Below are 15,247 nucleotides of genomic sequence, written 5' to 3' on the forward strand. Positions count from 1 at the left end.
CACACTGCGGCGCTCAACACCGTTGTGGGAGACGGTGCAGAGCAGAGCTCACCAGCGGAACTTGGAACTCAGTAAATCTCACAGCAAATCCCTTTAGCTGCGACTTGACATGGCCTGATTGATCTCTGCGGGAACTTTCAGGAAATGCAACAGGTGGAAGAGTCGACACTATGAACTGTGTACTTTCGTAAGTATATTTCCAAAAGTCAAACAAACGCCAGCTTTTTTTTTTGTCCACAGTCAGTTACATTTATTACCGGTCACTGTGAACATATGTGTATTTACTCCTGTCATCCAGCCCTCGTTAGCGTCCCCGGCTAGATGCCGAGTGTATTTCAAGGTTCCTGTGGGAAGTCGGACAGGGAAGCAACTCGGCACTGCTCCACACGGTTTGTTCTACTACTCCTAACAACGTTGCTTGTACTTGAACCCACTGGGGCTTTTAGTTAAACGCTCACAAGATTCCTGTAGCCGTGTTTAAGTTTGACCATTGAGATAATGAGCAGCAGCCTGTCGCGTGCTGTACTTGTTTATTTATAGAGTTTTGCCTCACGCGCAATGAAGCTGCGTTGGCAAAATAAAAGAACGTGTTTGGGGGGAAATAATGGGAAATGTTAAGGCATGTAGGACTAATATATAAAGAGATTGTTGGATTATACTTATTTACCACAGGTCAGGTGGCACCATGGATGACAAGAGCCAGACATCCAACGTAAAGGTCGCTGTTCGTGTGCGACCATTGAACAGGAGAGGTGAGTAACCATGTCGCAAAATACCTGTGGCACCTCTGGCAGTTACGCTGATGAAATACAAAGAATAATTTCTCTTTAAATAAATCGAGCAAATGTATTTTCACCAATTGCAAAGGGGACGTTTGCAGCGCGGGTTACTGCTCTCCGTGAGTCTGTGTGTAGTTTTTGGCTTATTGTTGGGGGGTTTTACGGGAGTTAAAAAAAAAAAAAAAAAAAAAAAAAAAATCAATGTTAAGCTCTGAAAAAGTTATTGTGCTTCTCCTTGGGATACATTTGGCTGGAGTGATCTGGGAGTGGACAAGGGAAAAATATTGACGAGACACTGACTTCACACCCTGACAGAAATTGGACTATAGATGCACTATTACTGACCTGAATGGTCTCTGACAACAGCTGAGCTTGACAGACGTGTCAGCCAGCAGATCTCTGTGTGTGCTGAACTGCCTCGAGTTTAACCTTGAGTTTTATATATTGCCTTTCACAAACTGCATATGTGCTGTTTACAATAAAACTCTGCAGAATCTTCCAACACTTGTGCCCTAATTCCTGTTCTGACAGGAAGTTTGAGCACTGTCCCCGCCTGTAAAACCTACTGCTGTAGGTAGGAATGAGGAAGAGAAGGTGTGACCCTGCTTTTTCGTAGTGTGTGTGTGTGCTCAGGGACTAGTAAACTAGCATAATGTTTGCACAGGCGAGTCCCGTATGAATCATCGTCATCAATAAAGTGATTGCCTGGCTCTCCGTGTTGGTCTTGCGATCATGATGATCTGGCACACACACACACACATTGTTTGAATCCTGGATTTCTACACTGCTATATTTGTGCATGCGTCATGTTGTTTCAACTATTTAAAAAGTACTTTGTAAGCGTTGGAGAGCTATTTATGAAAAGTAATTAAAAAGTTTTACATTGTGAATAGGACGTTTTAGGTCTCATAAATATTACCTTAAGCTGAGTTCAGCTGTCAGAATTCTGTTAGTAATTGCAGGTAAAAGCATATTCCTGTTTTATTATTAAAAACACATCATTTTCTTCTTGTCTTCTGTTTCAATTCAGAGAGAGACTTAAAAACAAAATGTGTGGTGGAGATGGAGGGGAACCAGACAGTTCTGCATCCAGCCATCACTAATGTGAACAAAAGTGACCCACGGTGAGCAGCAGCACAGTTTCACATCCTCATTTACTATGTCATCTTGGGGTAATTGCGCATTTTTTTGTAAGTTGAGTCATTTTGCAGGGTTTTATTTTTTTCTGCTTTCATAGAAGGGACACATCTTCCTTTTGGTCCTGCTCTACCCACAGTGGGATCTTCAAATTATTTTTTATGGTTTTGTCTAACTTATGAAACGGTTGTAGTTAATTATTGCAGAGGTGTGGACTTGAATCACGCAAGTTGATCTCGGGTCATGAAGCCAATGATTGTAGAGTCTAAAACAACAAAATGTAAAAAAAAAACAAAAAAAAACCCTCAAACATGCAACTTCAGTGAATATCTGAAGAATCAGTTTGAGTTATTCTCCAGAGTTGCTCTTTCACACCTGCAGTGCATATATCAGGGGATTTTTCGCTTATGAGGAAATACAGTACTGGGCAGTTTAATGTGGGCAGTGTGTAAAGTGAAGGACGTGACGTATAAAGTAGGCTGCGGAAATTGCAGTCTTTTGTTTACAGCACATCTAACTTCACATATGACACAGTCTTGAAAATGTTTTACAATTTTAATATCTGCCCTTACCAAGAGAAGTTCACAAATTTTTCATCTATCCAGTTGGCCGTTGTTGGTATTGTCTTAGTACAAAGTGTTTTGTCACCATCAGGTTATCTGTCACCATTTGTTTGCTTTTGTGGCAATTCCAGAAAATAGATCCTCAACACACCCTCTCACTTGCTGGTTATTCCCCTGTTTATTACCTATTCTGTTTACACATGTGTCAAGTCGGATATTATCCAAACTTTGTAATAGGGAGCTTGCTGGGTAAAATTCACAAAATGTCTGGGCCAACTTACTAGTACATTTGCACTTTCACATACAGCTCCTCTGCATAATATCTGGATAAAATCAGGATTTCGCTGCTTATTTACTAGATTGTATCTAGATCTCTTACAGTTAGTCCTGAATCCAGCATGCTGTGTTGTAGATCAGGTATTTCAAGAGTTTGATTGTTAGGCTAATCTTTATACTGGTTCCACATCAAATTGAGATGATAAGTTTTTTTTGGCCTAGATAGTTAAGCGCATGTCTACATTGGGGATCTACTGCAGCTTTATGCAGCCAGTAGGACTTTTATAGTCCTTCAAGTCTCGGTTTGTTGGTGATTTTGAACTCCAGGCTCTAATTTAGTAAAATGTCTTAATCATTTGGAATGACATATGACTTGCAGTGTAGGAATTTATTCTATTTCATTCCCTCAGGATTACTGGCAGAAGAGATTATAAAGTCACTGAAAAGCCTGTTTGGTTAGTACGCAGTTGCTTGCAAGAACCTCAGATCCAACCCTCACCCCACCCCATCCTCCTTCTTGTGTATTACTCTTATTTCATTCTTCCACCCCCTTTCTTTCCTTCTTGCATTACTCCTCTCTTTACAGAAGGTGTGTCTGTTAAGATGGTAAATTCATGGAATTAAAAACAAAAGAGGGAAGTATAGAGTCAGGCTTTAGAGTCAGACCCAAATTTATGTTACAGAATTTGTACTTAGTTTAATACGAATACAGAACTTACACCAGCGCGCTGCATTAATGACGTAGCAAACTGATGGTATAGATAGAAAAAGTGTATTGTTCTCTGTATATGTTGACATTTGATGAAGCAGTTCCTTTTGTAGCAGCCAGCCAGGCAGTGAGTCAGAACAGTGCAGGTACATCCTCTCTGCAGGTTGGGGCCCCTTCTCAGGTTACCTTGTTCAGTTAATAAGCCTCACAACAATCCCTTTTAGGCATGAGAGTATGAAGTCTTCTCTTTGTCTTTGGGAAAGACTCCAATATTTTATGGTTATACTATGCATTTTTGAATGTGCATGCAACTTTTTAGGCCCTGACATGTTCCAGCTACAGCATGTTTCCACTTTTGGGCTTGATGTGAACAGGTTTTACAGGCTTAGTGCAATATTCAGGATACTAGAACCTCACTGCTGTCATCCAATAGTCGGTCTTATTTGAGAGGACCTCAATCCTAAATCAGATCAACTTCTGTAAATTGTACAAAGATGCATTAATAAGTACAATGAATAATCACTTAATATTTAAGTATCAAAATAAAGGCTAATGAAATGAAATTATTTTAAGTAGAAAATGCTGGTTTCTGCATCAGTGCAGTCTTCTAGGCTCATGAAGCAGTTCAGTTGCATCTGTCCGGAAATGATCTGACCAGCAAAATCCTTGTCAGCGAGGGAGTTAATATGTCGGGGTACCCTTTACTGCTGAATCTAGAAATACAGCAGGGGCTAATAGACCCTTGAGATGCTAGAGACTAACAAAGCTTTGTTGCTGCATTTAATAATTGATGCATAGCACAAATGCCATGCCTTTAGAATGGCTTTGTAAAACCATAGTTTTACAAGTTTAATTTTACTGCACATGCTGTTCATCGACCTTGAATTATTCCTGAAATAATTATCAGCCCATGCAGAAAACGAAACTAAATTTGTGTCCATTTCTTATCTAGGATTGGCGCTGATAACAATTCTCCTTTTTGAAGTTTTTTTTTTTATGTCTTTGTAAAAGAATTGTTTGTTCTTTTTTTTTTTTTATCCTGACTTTGAGCACTGCTTTGTACGGTGTCAGTAATGTCTGCTTGCCTAGTTTTGTAGTCCTGGATGTTGTTGGTCATAGACTTGCCGCTTGTACTTTTCTCTTCCCTCTCCATTAGTGACTCCTTGGAGCTCTGAGGCACTGCCAGTTATCTCAGGAATGTCCTTGCCAGCACAGGACTTAATGTTGCTCTTTCATGGATCAGCCAAGTTTCACATAGGGATGCCTTGTTTCATTACAGCCCCCTTCCAGTGTGTGTGGACAAAACTACATTTGCAGCCTTTTTTAAACCCCATAATATTTCAGCTTCGGTAAAGACTGTGTGTTTTGAGCACTGTTCGGATTTTCTTTTTTTTTTTTTGTTTTTTGGTAGACCAATATTTTTGTAGTTATTTGTCAATTTTAAATATTTTTATTTATGCAACCAACTAAAATAAATTCTCCCCCTTTGGGAAACACCAACCACAAAGGAAGACCACATTTATTCTAGCTGGTTGCAAACTCTCGGTTTGGGTAATCTTCTAAAACAACATCATAGTCAGAACTCCTTCCTCGAGGGCATTATCGAAGACTGAACTAGCATCACCATGAAAGCTCAAACAAACCTGCAATCAACTTCCCAAACTATATCTTTTGGAATAAGATGCTAAATATTACAGGAAGAAGAGCAGTTAATGATTTTATGCAGACGTAAAACTCAAAAGTCCAATATTCTAATTAAATTTGACATTTGCTTGCTGGAATGTGATAATGTGTTTGCTGACTGATACATGGGATGAAACTAACACAGTGACTGAGTGCCCTGTAAGAATGCAGAGATTTAGGCTCAGCCTCTGCCTCACTGTCAGTGGAAGGCTGTGAGGTTCTGCTTAGTGCTGTTGAAGGTCACATTTCCCTCTTAATTCACAATGAGCCAAAGAGGATTAGTTACCTTGACAGATTTTTAATCTTTGCTACGATTAAACCACCTCATCCTTTAAATGCTCCTTTTCCTTTACCATGTTACCCCTGGTGACCCCGCAGTGGTCTTTGTTGCACTTTTTAAAATTGCCACAGAAAAGCTACAGAACATCTAGTCTTACTGACATACTTGTGTTACTGAGTCAGTGCCCAACAAGTGAGACATGCAGCATGTGAGCATGCTTGTGCATGGTGGGCCCATCTAAAAATCCGTTCCTGCAGCTAAGAGCAAAATTTTAGAAAAATCTTTTCATTTCCTTCTTCCAGGCCTCATGACTTGCTGCAAAGGCAGAATGATAAACAGCAGTTCTTTTCCTCTTAGTTTGATTGGTTGTACTGTTTAACTAAAGGTTACATTAATTTTAGTTTTTAGATAAAATGGAGAAAAATAACATATGCTAGTTCTAGCTATTTCTACCTTTCCCAGTGTCCAGATATGCTTTTTCTGCTCTAATAATACATTTGTACTTTTGTTTCTTCTCTCCGTCATCCCCAGAAACCAGTCAAAGGTGAGAACCAGACTTTAAATTATAGTTTGAATAAAAGTTGGATAGAGGTGTTTCGTTTTTTGTAGATTCATGAACTCTTGTATATGTTCTCCTTAGGTTTTTGCTTATGACTACTGTTTCTGGTCCATGGATGAATCTCAAAAAGACAAGTTTGCAGGTTAGCGCTTTTTGCACAGTGTTTTCTACATGATTTGATGCGTTCTGTTTTTAGCTTGTGTAACTTCACAGCTTGGTGAGTCATTTTTAAACTTATCTCCTGACAGAATGTTTCCTGAGACTCTGAACTATTTATGGAGTCCAAGAAAGGGACTGTTCAGGGGGTAGATGAAATGTTACGCATAGTTTATCAAGATTAGTGCTGGTGTCCTCTAGATTGTGAAAGAGTAAAACAAAACCATTGCCGGTGGGGTTTTTGTTACACTGTGAAAGCTATTAATAATTCAGCAGCCTGTGTCAAATCTGAATAAAATCACCACCGTGTCTGTTCTAATCTTGTCTAGTACATAAAGAGTGAGGAACTCAGAAATGTGGTTTAGTGTTTCCCTTAACGCTTTTCCTCCTTAGCCTGTCCTCTATTATGCTTTGTTACTAAAGTTATCTTCAAAGAAGAGTTTATCACTTCTGCTTGTCACAGTCTGTGCTTGGAGATATTAAAGTGTTTGTTTTCTAATGTCTGTGCAGGCCAGGATGTAGTGTTCCAGTGCCTTGGGGAAAGTCTGCTGAACAATGCCTTCATGGGCTACAATGCCTGCATTTTCGCATATGGACAGACAGGTAATGTTTAAACCTGCAAACCTCAGAATTAAAAGCTCTTTGTAATGTTAATACTGGACCTATAAACACCATTTGCAGACAAAGTTAGCAATGTGTCCAAAAAGTAATTATGAATGTAATGCAGTGATTTGCAAATCCTACTTTTGAATGCAAATGGTACAAAGACATATCAAATGTTGAAACAGAGAAATGTTTTTTTTTATTTGATGCCAGCAACATGTCTCAAAAATGTTGGCAACAAAAAAATTCAAACCCATATTATGCTAAATAAAACACACTAGGTGGAACATCTTACATGAATTGGGTAATTGGGTATTTAGTAGTCTAGATTTAAGGATGTGATTTGGTTCACCTCACTGTGAAAGGTAGCATTGTTCAGTGTCTTGAGAAAATTTTTCTCATCATAATCTCATCATCATAAGATTCATAAAATCCGGAAAAAACATGTACTCAAGAGACAAAAAACTATATTGAATGACCACAGTCTTCGGGCCATCTGAGAGTACTGCATTAAAAACCAACTGATTCTAGTAGAATGGGGCTCAAGGACCCTTTTGGACCATTGTCAGTGAAAAGCATTTGTTGCTGCATCCACAAATGTAAGTTTAAACTCTACCATGCAAAGAAACAAACATCATATAAATACATTGATCAGCCGTAAAATTCTGACCACAGACAAGTGAATTGAATAACATTGACTATCTCGGGTACTTTGGCACCTAGAGGTGGGTGGATGTTTTCTTTTTCTTTTTTTAGGCAGCAAGTAAACCTTTTTTCCTTAAGTTGATATGTTGGAAGAAGAGAAGTGTAAGGATTTGAGCGACCTCGACAAAAGCCACATTGTAATGAGTAGACAAATGGGTCAGAGCAACTCCCATAGCATGTCAACTTCAAATCCACAATACCACAATACTGAGTCTGCTTTACATTATATCCGCACTATATCAATCCACGCTGCATTACCATCTAACTGGGACCTTTCACACTTTGGCTCACATTTGTAGGCTCCTTTTGCACTGCTAACTCATCTTTAGAGACGCATATTTTATTTTGGAGTGTTAATTTATCCTTACTTGATAGCATGACAAATGTTGTCGTGCAGTTTTTGATTTAGAGTCCTCATGCATACAGAGTTTCTTTCTTCAGACACCCTACCAATACTCAATAGTTTAATTTTTTTTTTAAAGTCTGAAAATAGTGTCCCTCATACCTCAATTAGTATGAAAAGTAGACTCTGGTTAATATTGTTAATTCTCTTGGCTTATTGTTTGCTTGAAATGTGGACATAAAATAAGAATGTGTCTTCAGGCTCTGGGAAATCCTACACCATGATGGGCTCGGCAGAGCAGCCCGGTCTAATCCCTCGGCTCTGCAGCTCCTTGTTCAGCAGGATTGTGCAGGAGGCCCGGGAAGGAGAGAGCTTCACTGTGGAGGTCTCCTACATGGAGATTTACAACGAGAAGGTCCGAGACCTTCTTGACCCCAAAGGGTAAGGGACTGTTTAGAGTAGCTTACATTAGAACAGGGAGTCACTGGCATATTTAATTTGCCTGACCCTGCCGGTAAAAGCTCTAGATATTGACGTGGACCTCTGTTTAGATATCAGTGTCTGAAAGTTTGTCATTTAACTTTCGTTGTCATTAAAAAGTTATACACGATGTTGCAAAAGTTCCGATGCTATGTTTGTTTATATTTCTTGCTCTGATTCTCCAGAAGTCGACAAGTGCTGCGAGTAAGAGAACACAAAGTCTTTGGGCCTTATGTAGATGGCCTGTCCCGCCTGGCTGTGGCCAGCTACAAGGTACAACTTTATGAGCTATATCTAAATTCTGATCTGTTTTCTCTCCTTTCATTACATTGGGTTGCCAACTGAGACAAGTGTATTTCATCAGGATAAATTCAGACTCGACATGTTTGTTTGTGTTATCTCTGTCTCCAACAGGACATCGAGTCTCTGATGTCAGAGGGAAATAAATCTCGCACAGTAGCAGCCACAAACATGAATGAAGAGAGCAGCAGATCACATGCTGTGTTCAATATCATCCTCACGCACACACTCATGGACCTACAGTCGGGGGTAGGACACACACATTGAAACTTACAGTACGGTACATACATTAATAGAAATCACAGTAAAAAGACGATTTTAGAACTGAAATTAATTATATATATTTGTGTGTGTGTGCGTTCACATCAGACAAAAGGAGAGAAGGTGAGCAAGCTGAGTTTGGTGGATCTGGCTGGCAGTGAGCGGGCAGCAAAGACCGGAGCAGCAGGAGAAAGACTGAAAGAGGGCAGCAACATCAATAAGTGAGTCAACAGACAATAAATATACACTGCAACTGCAGTGTCAGAGAGATTGAGAGAGAGCACTGAGATTGATTTCCTCATTGAAAGTAATGCTGCCACACTATAGAAATGTAGATGAAAATCAAAAGGACAATGAAACATACATTTATACGCTACAATCAGTGAAAGTAAAAGTACAAATTAACTGGCACACTGGTCAGTAGACAGTGAGTGTACGTTTTCTTTTCTTTTGCTAATGTCTATAAATACATAAACTATGTTCACAGGCTATAACAATGGCTAGTTTATATCAAAGTAACTAGTAACTACAGTAATCACTGTACTTATAATCATCTGTGATCCAGTTTTATTATTTAGGTAAAAGAGTTTCAGGCTAAATCTGCCCTAATAAACAGTGTAAACTCCATAACATAACTGCTTTCCCCATTATTTGCTTCTCTGCTGTATTGCTGTCTGTTCTCATGTCCCTTCTCTCCATTTCTCTCCCACCAGGTCTCTCAGCACTCTAGGTTTAGTTATCTCAGCCTTGGCCGACCAGGGAGCAGGGAGCAGCAAGAACAAATTTGTTCCCTACAGAGACTCTGTTCTCACCTGGCTGCTCAAGGTACAATGAGAGTATACTGCAACAGACTGTGTTAGTAAAGATTCCAATGCAGGAGTTTTGCTTGTTAACTGTGATCAATTTGCTTCTTCTGTCATATGACCTTCACCATACTTATCAAAGCATAAGGAATTGAAGATTATTCAAACCTTTTAATAAATGAAAACTCCCTTTTTTAAGATTAAAGGAACTAACTCCTTTGGCACTGCACTGAAATCCACAGTGGTGTAATAATACCATATGCTTTTTTAAAATAAAAATAAAGGGGACGTAAGTGTCTCACAGTATTAAGGTTTGTGCTTTTTATTTTGCCCATTTTTAAGGCTCTGCTGGTTATTTCTGCTCAGAAAAAAGATTCTTTTGCCAGCTCTGAGTCTTTAATCTGGATCCAAAGCATGGTAACAGTGTTAACTGTAATTTTCTAAAACCTGTAGTAACCTTGTTCACTCTCTAACACAGCACAATCAAAATATTGAATAATCAGCACATTAATACATTATCTTATCAGTTATCAGGTTTGACACTTTTTTGTTGGTTCAGAGGTTTACGTGTGTAACACTACGTTCGATCGTGCAGGATAGCCTTGGAGGGAACAGCCGCACTGCCATGGTCGCCACTATTAGCCCAGCAGGAGACAACTATGATGAGACACTGTCCACCCTGCGATATGCTGATAGGGCCAAGAATATCGTCAACCATGCTGTGGTCAATGAAGACCCCAATGCCAGGATCATCCGAGAGCTGCGAGAGGAAGTGGAGAAGCTAAAGGAGCAGCTTACCAAGGCTGAGGTTCAAATTGGTTTTACGTGAAACCCCCTTTGAAAAGTGCTGTGAATTTTGTCATCATGGGACAGCACATAATGCAAGTTGTGTCACCCTCAGTCTCTGAAGGCCCCTGAGCTAAAGGAACGACTGGAGGAATCAGAGAAACTAATTCAGGAAATGACAGTCACCTGGGAGGACAAACTGAGAAAGACTGAGGCTGTTGCACAGGTAACACACACATATGGTTTACACAAAAAAAACTTGATTTCACTGTGATTGAATACATATTTAATTCAGTTCATTCAAGTTTTATTCAACATTAAGGTTTTCTCAGCTGATCTTCTTAAGCCTTTAAACACCTTTTTCCTGTGTGAGCAGCTACAATGCTGCTAATCAATTAATCAACTAATCCATTCATGGATTAATAAATGGAGAATGTGTTTCCTGTAGGAGCGTCAGAAGCAACTGGAAAGCTTGGGCATTTCCTTGCAGTCTTCTGGCATCAGAGTAGTTGACGATAAGTGTTTCCTGGTTAACCTTAATGCTGACCCTGCCCTCAATGAGCTGCTGGTCTACTATTTGAAGGTACTCCACACACACACACACACACACACACACACACACACACACACACACACACACACACACACACACACACACACACACACACACACACACACACACACACACACACACACACACCAGTTCTGCAGAGGCTAAATGGCATGTTTTTTTTCATTAAAATTGCACTTGTACACCAGCAAGTGTGTTGTAACCATCTTTCCTCTGTGCGGCGTGTCCTGTTTCCAGGAGCACACACGTGTTGGCTCGGCCAACTCGCAAGACATCCAGCTGTGTGGGATGGCCATCCAGGCTGAGCACTGTGTTATCGACATCAACGAGAACACCGGCGTTGTGCTGACTCCAAACCGCAATGCTCGGTGTGTAGTCGGGGGGGGAATGACACTGCAAGTCTTGTTTGTTTAATTGGCAAATGGACTGTAACTTCCCAGAGGGCATCTCAGTGCACCACTAATTTATAATTCTTTCTACTCAAGATACTTAACATTGGGTAGCAAAAACACTCCAACATTAACATCAGGAGGACTCTTAAGTCACAGCATTAGATAATGACAAACATTTAGTTTTATGTGTTTTAACATAAACAGGGTCACTTGAAGCTGCAAACCCCTTGATCATTTTCACTCGGCTGTTCTCTTTATTTGCAGCTTTACTGTGTTTTGTCAGTTTCTCGGTTTGTAGCAAATCAATTATTTGGTGAACACGAAGTACTAGTAGTGGAGTATTTAGCAACTAAAGAGCCAAATTGGAGTTGGTGAAAACTGCGCTAAAAGCAGGCTGTTATCTCATCTAGCGTGTCATGTTTGTTACATCAGTTCTTTCTCCTTTTGTAGAACATTTTTGAATGGCTCTGTAGTTTCCAGCCCAGTCCAGCTTCATCACGGTGACCGAATCCTGTGGGGTAACAACCACTTCTTCAGGTTTGTAACACCTGTCATATTGACCGTGAATATGTATATAGTCATGTTTAAAGGTTCATACCTCCATCCTTTTGAAATGGCAAAAAGAGTAAAACAAAGAGTTTTTGTAATCAACATTAACATTATCTTTAATGCATAGTTAGCATTTCTACCTGTCTGACATCTCTGCTTGGATAAGAGAGGGACATTTTAAATCAACCTCTCCAAAACTGAATCTCTAGTCTTCCTACCTAGACATTCAATACTACACAACATCAGCATCAACATTGGGTCCTTACTGATATTCCCTGCAAAGTCTGCCAGAAATCTGGGGGTCATCATCGGTGATCAACTGCGCTTCACCAACTGCATCTCCTCTGTCTCTAGGGCATGTGGATTTATCCTCTACAACATTAGAAAGATCAGAGCCTAACTTTCTGAATATTAACCCAACTCATTGGGCAGGAACTGGTCATATCTCGTCTCGATTACTGCAAGTCTCCTTTGACAGGGGTATCAGCATGCTCAATAAGACCCCTCCAGATAATTAAAAAAGTAGCAGCATGTCACATTAAAAAAAAAAAATATTTGTAATCAGCAAAAAGTAGACAAATCACACCACTCTTCAGATCTTTGCGCTGGCTTCCTGTAGCTGCCCACATTAAGTTCAAAGCTCTGACCCTATAGAGTGGTCAACTCAACAGCTGCTGCCTGCTTAAAAGCTCTTATTCAGGTCTACAATCCTTCCTGTTCACTGCACTATGCCAAGGAAGGACGTCTGGTGGTCCCATCACCACACACAAGACACCAAGCAAAACACTTCAGCTCATTGATCCAACGATGGTGGAATGAACTACCAAACTCTGCATGCTCAGCAGCCTCCCTAAAAACGAAAACAGAACCCAACTTCCTGTGAAGTTTTGGCCCCCCTATATAACATAAATCAGGTGGCAAAAACTATAGAACCACCTCTTCTTATATTATGCTCAAGTACAACTCCAATACCCACTTTAAATAATAAACACATAGTAGAATTATCACCTTTCTGACATTTTCAACCTAGAAACTGAGAAATTATAACCTTGTAAAAATCAAATTCATGGCAGAGCCACTGTATTGGTTTGTAAAAGATGCATTGGAGATAACGTTATGCCTGACGGGTGTATGTTAATGAGAAAAAATGTACCACTTCAAGACATCTATTTACAAGTGTTTATGCTTGCTTTTTTTTGACTCTCACTTACTGATCTACAACCACCACCTGCTCACGAACACACGCAGAATAAGCCTGCCCAGATGTATGGTCCACGGAGGAGGTCAGGATGATGAAAGTGGTGCTGCGATGAAAATGTGTATGAGCACGGACCGGCTGGAGGTAGAATTTGATGCATCCAGCAGCGTGTCGAGCGAGTCGAACTTCGGTTACGAATTCGCCCAAGCTGAGGTCATGATGAAAGGCATGGGCCACAATGGTAAGGCAGACGATGGCAAAAAATTAGTTTGTCACAAGTTATAAAATGTGCATGCAGGCAAGACAGGCTTTATACTTTAGGATATGAGATTTGATCAAACCTATGCATGAAGTAGTCTTTGTACCATTTTTACATACCAGATCACAAGTTAGTTATTAATATTAAACCCTCTAAATGTCAGCACATACTTAGTATGTGTGCACATACTTAGTATGTGTATCATAGTTGCAATGATAATGCAAATAGAGTCGCAGGAAAAAGTCATTACACTGTTTGCAGTTTCCTGTTTTTCTACATAAATTATTGATGAATTGGGATCTGATCTTCACCAAAAACAACAAACACAAAAATTTTAAGCTGATGAAACACATTCGTGGTCTTTTTTTATTTTTTTTAAACACAGCTATTAAACATACAAAGTGATAGTGGAAAAATTATTGCCAACACTGTGCTTCTGGTGTCACTAAACATTAGCTGGAGTCCAATCAGTGTAACGGGAATCGAGATGTGGCTTAGAGCTACCTTCATTTATAAAAATAGTTTTTTATAATTCAAGCAGCATGAGGGGATATGAGCCATGCCTCACTAAAAAGAGCTCTAAGAAGACCTACGATCAAGAGTTGTCATTTGCATCAATCTGGTTACAAAGCAATCTTAACTAGTTTAGATATTTATCAGTTCATAGTTAGACCTAATGTCCATCAATGGAGATGACTTCATGCTGTGGCTATTCTCTATAGTGGGTGTACAACCAAGATCACTCAGTGAGGTAACAAAGAATCCAAGATTAACAGCTAAAGCCTTGAAGGTATTTATTTGAGTTGGTTAACATCTCCATATCAAAAGTCAACCATATCAAAAGCACTGAACAAGCATGGTATCGATGGCGGGACACAAGTTTCCCAAAAACCACCCTGACAGTCCACAACACTACTTGGAATAATGTATTGTGGACAGATGAAACAAAAGTACAATTGTCTGTAAGAACACACAGCACTACAGTGTGTGTGTGACATAAAAAGATGAAAACAACATCCTAAAAGTGCAGTATGGTTGAGAGAGCATCATGGGTTGGGGCTGCTTTGCTGCCTCTGGACCCGGACATTGTGGGAAATTAATTCCGAAGTTTATCAAGGTGTCCTACAGGATAATAATGTCACAGTAGCTATACACAATCTGAAGCTCAGAAGAAGTCTAGTCAGAGCCCAAAACCTCAACCCAACAGATATGCTGTGAAATGACATAAAGCGAGCCGTATACATCAGATATCCTAATAATATGGCCGTGCTAAGGAGGAAAAATGGTCTGAAATTCCTCCTGAACATTGTCTAGGTATAATTCAAAGCTACAGGAAGTGCTTGTTTGAGGTTATTGCTGCTAAAGATCGTTCAACCAGATATTGAAACACTGTTGACATTACTGTCTCTACCATGACGTCGTATATTTAATAGGTGTGTTCAATAAAGACCTAAAAGATCATGACTGGTTGCGTTTCATCAGGTTAGACATCGTGTTAATTGAGATTTAAAATTTAACACTTGTGGGGAAGATCAGATCACGTTTTTTGCCAATTTATGCAGAAAACCAAAATTTATTTATTTTGTAACCATATGGGATCTATCAGGTGTTTCCTCTTCAGCCCTCTACACAATGCTCTATGGGAAATGTCAGAGAAAGTGGTTATGGAATAAATTATGGGGAACTACTATCAACAAATTCCATGATAAACAAATTCCATGAGAAAACTTGAACTTGAACTAATGTCTTTTATTGGCAATAATTAAAGCTAAGCTATTTGGCTTCACCATACAGCAGTTTTACTTGAAAGACTCCTGCCTCCTCATTCAGTGCCCTATTTTTACATTTGAATCAA

The 15,247-nt window shown here is 39.6% G+C and overlaps 1 protein-coding gene across 3 annotated transcripts in view; it reads left to right on the forward strand.

Moving 5' to 3' along the window:
• The first annotated feature begins 24 nt into the window (after positions 1-24).
• LOC137102953 (kinesin-like protein KIF13B) overlaps positions 25-15,247 on the forward strand; it is a 31,859-nt gene continuing 16,636 nt past the window's right edge. Inside the window, exons 1-18 of one of the 3 annotated variants that reach the window (XM_067482897.1) lie at positions 25-187; positions 299-389; positions 673-752; positions 1,810-1,903; positions 5,959-5,971; positions 6,068-6,128; positions 6,653-6,745; positions 8,054-8,234; positions 8,459-8,546; positions 8,688-8,822; positions 8,943-9,055; positions 9,548-9,659; positions 10,233-10,445; positions 10,539-10,649; positions 10,872-11,006; positions 11,232-11,362; positions 11,837-11,923; positions 13,184-13,374. In XM_067482897.1, the coding sequence (XP_067338998.1) occupies positions 322-389; positions 673-752; positions 1,810-1,903; positions 5,959-5,971; positions 6,068-6,128; positions 6,653-6,745; positions 8,054-8,234; positions 8,459-8,546; positions 8,688-8,822; positions 8,943-9,055; positions 9,548-9,659; positions 10,233-10,445; positions 10,539-10,649; positions 10,872-11,006; positions 11,232-11,362; positions 11,837-11,923; positions 13,184-13,374 (1,906 nt within the window). In that variant the 5' untranslated portion in view covers positions 25-187; positions 299-321. The remainder of the gene's footprint in view (positions 188-298; positions 390-672; positions 753-1,809; positions 1,904-5,958; positions 5,972-6,067; positions 6,129-6,652; positions 6,746-8,053; positions 8,235-8,458; positions 8,547-8,687; positions 8,823-8,942; positions 9,056-9,547; positions 9,660-10,232; positions 10,446-10,538; positions 10,650-10,871; positions 11,007-11,231; positions 11,363-11,836; positions 11,924-13,183; positions 13,375-15,247) is intronic. The other 2 variants (XM_067482898.1, XM_067482899.1) reach the window with 2 other exon arrangements.

This window comes from Channa argus, chromosome 17 (assembly GCF_033026475.1).
Source record: "Channa argus isolate prfri chromosome 17, Channa argus male v1.0, whole genome shotgun sequence".
Lineage (NCBI taxonomy): Eukaryota > Metazoa > Chordata > Actinopteri > Anabantiformes > Channidae > Channa > Channa argus.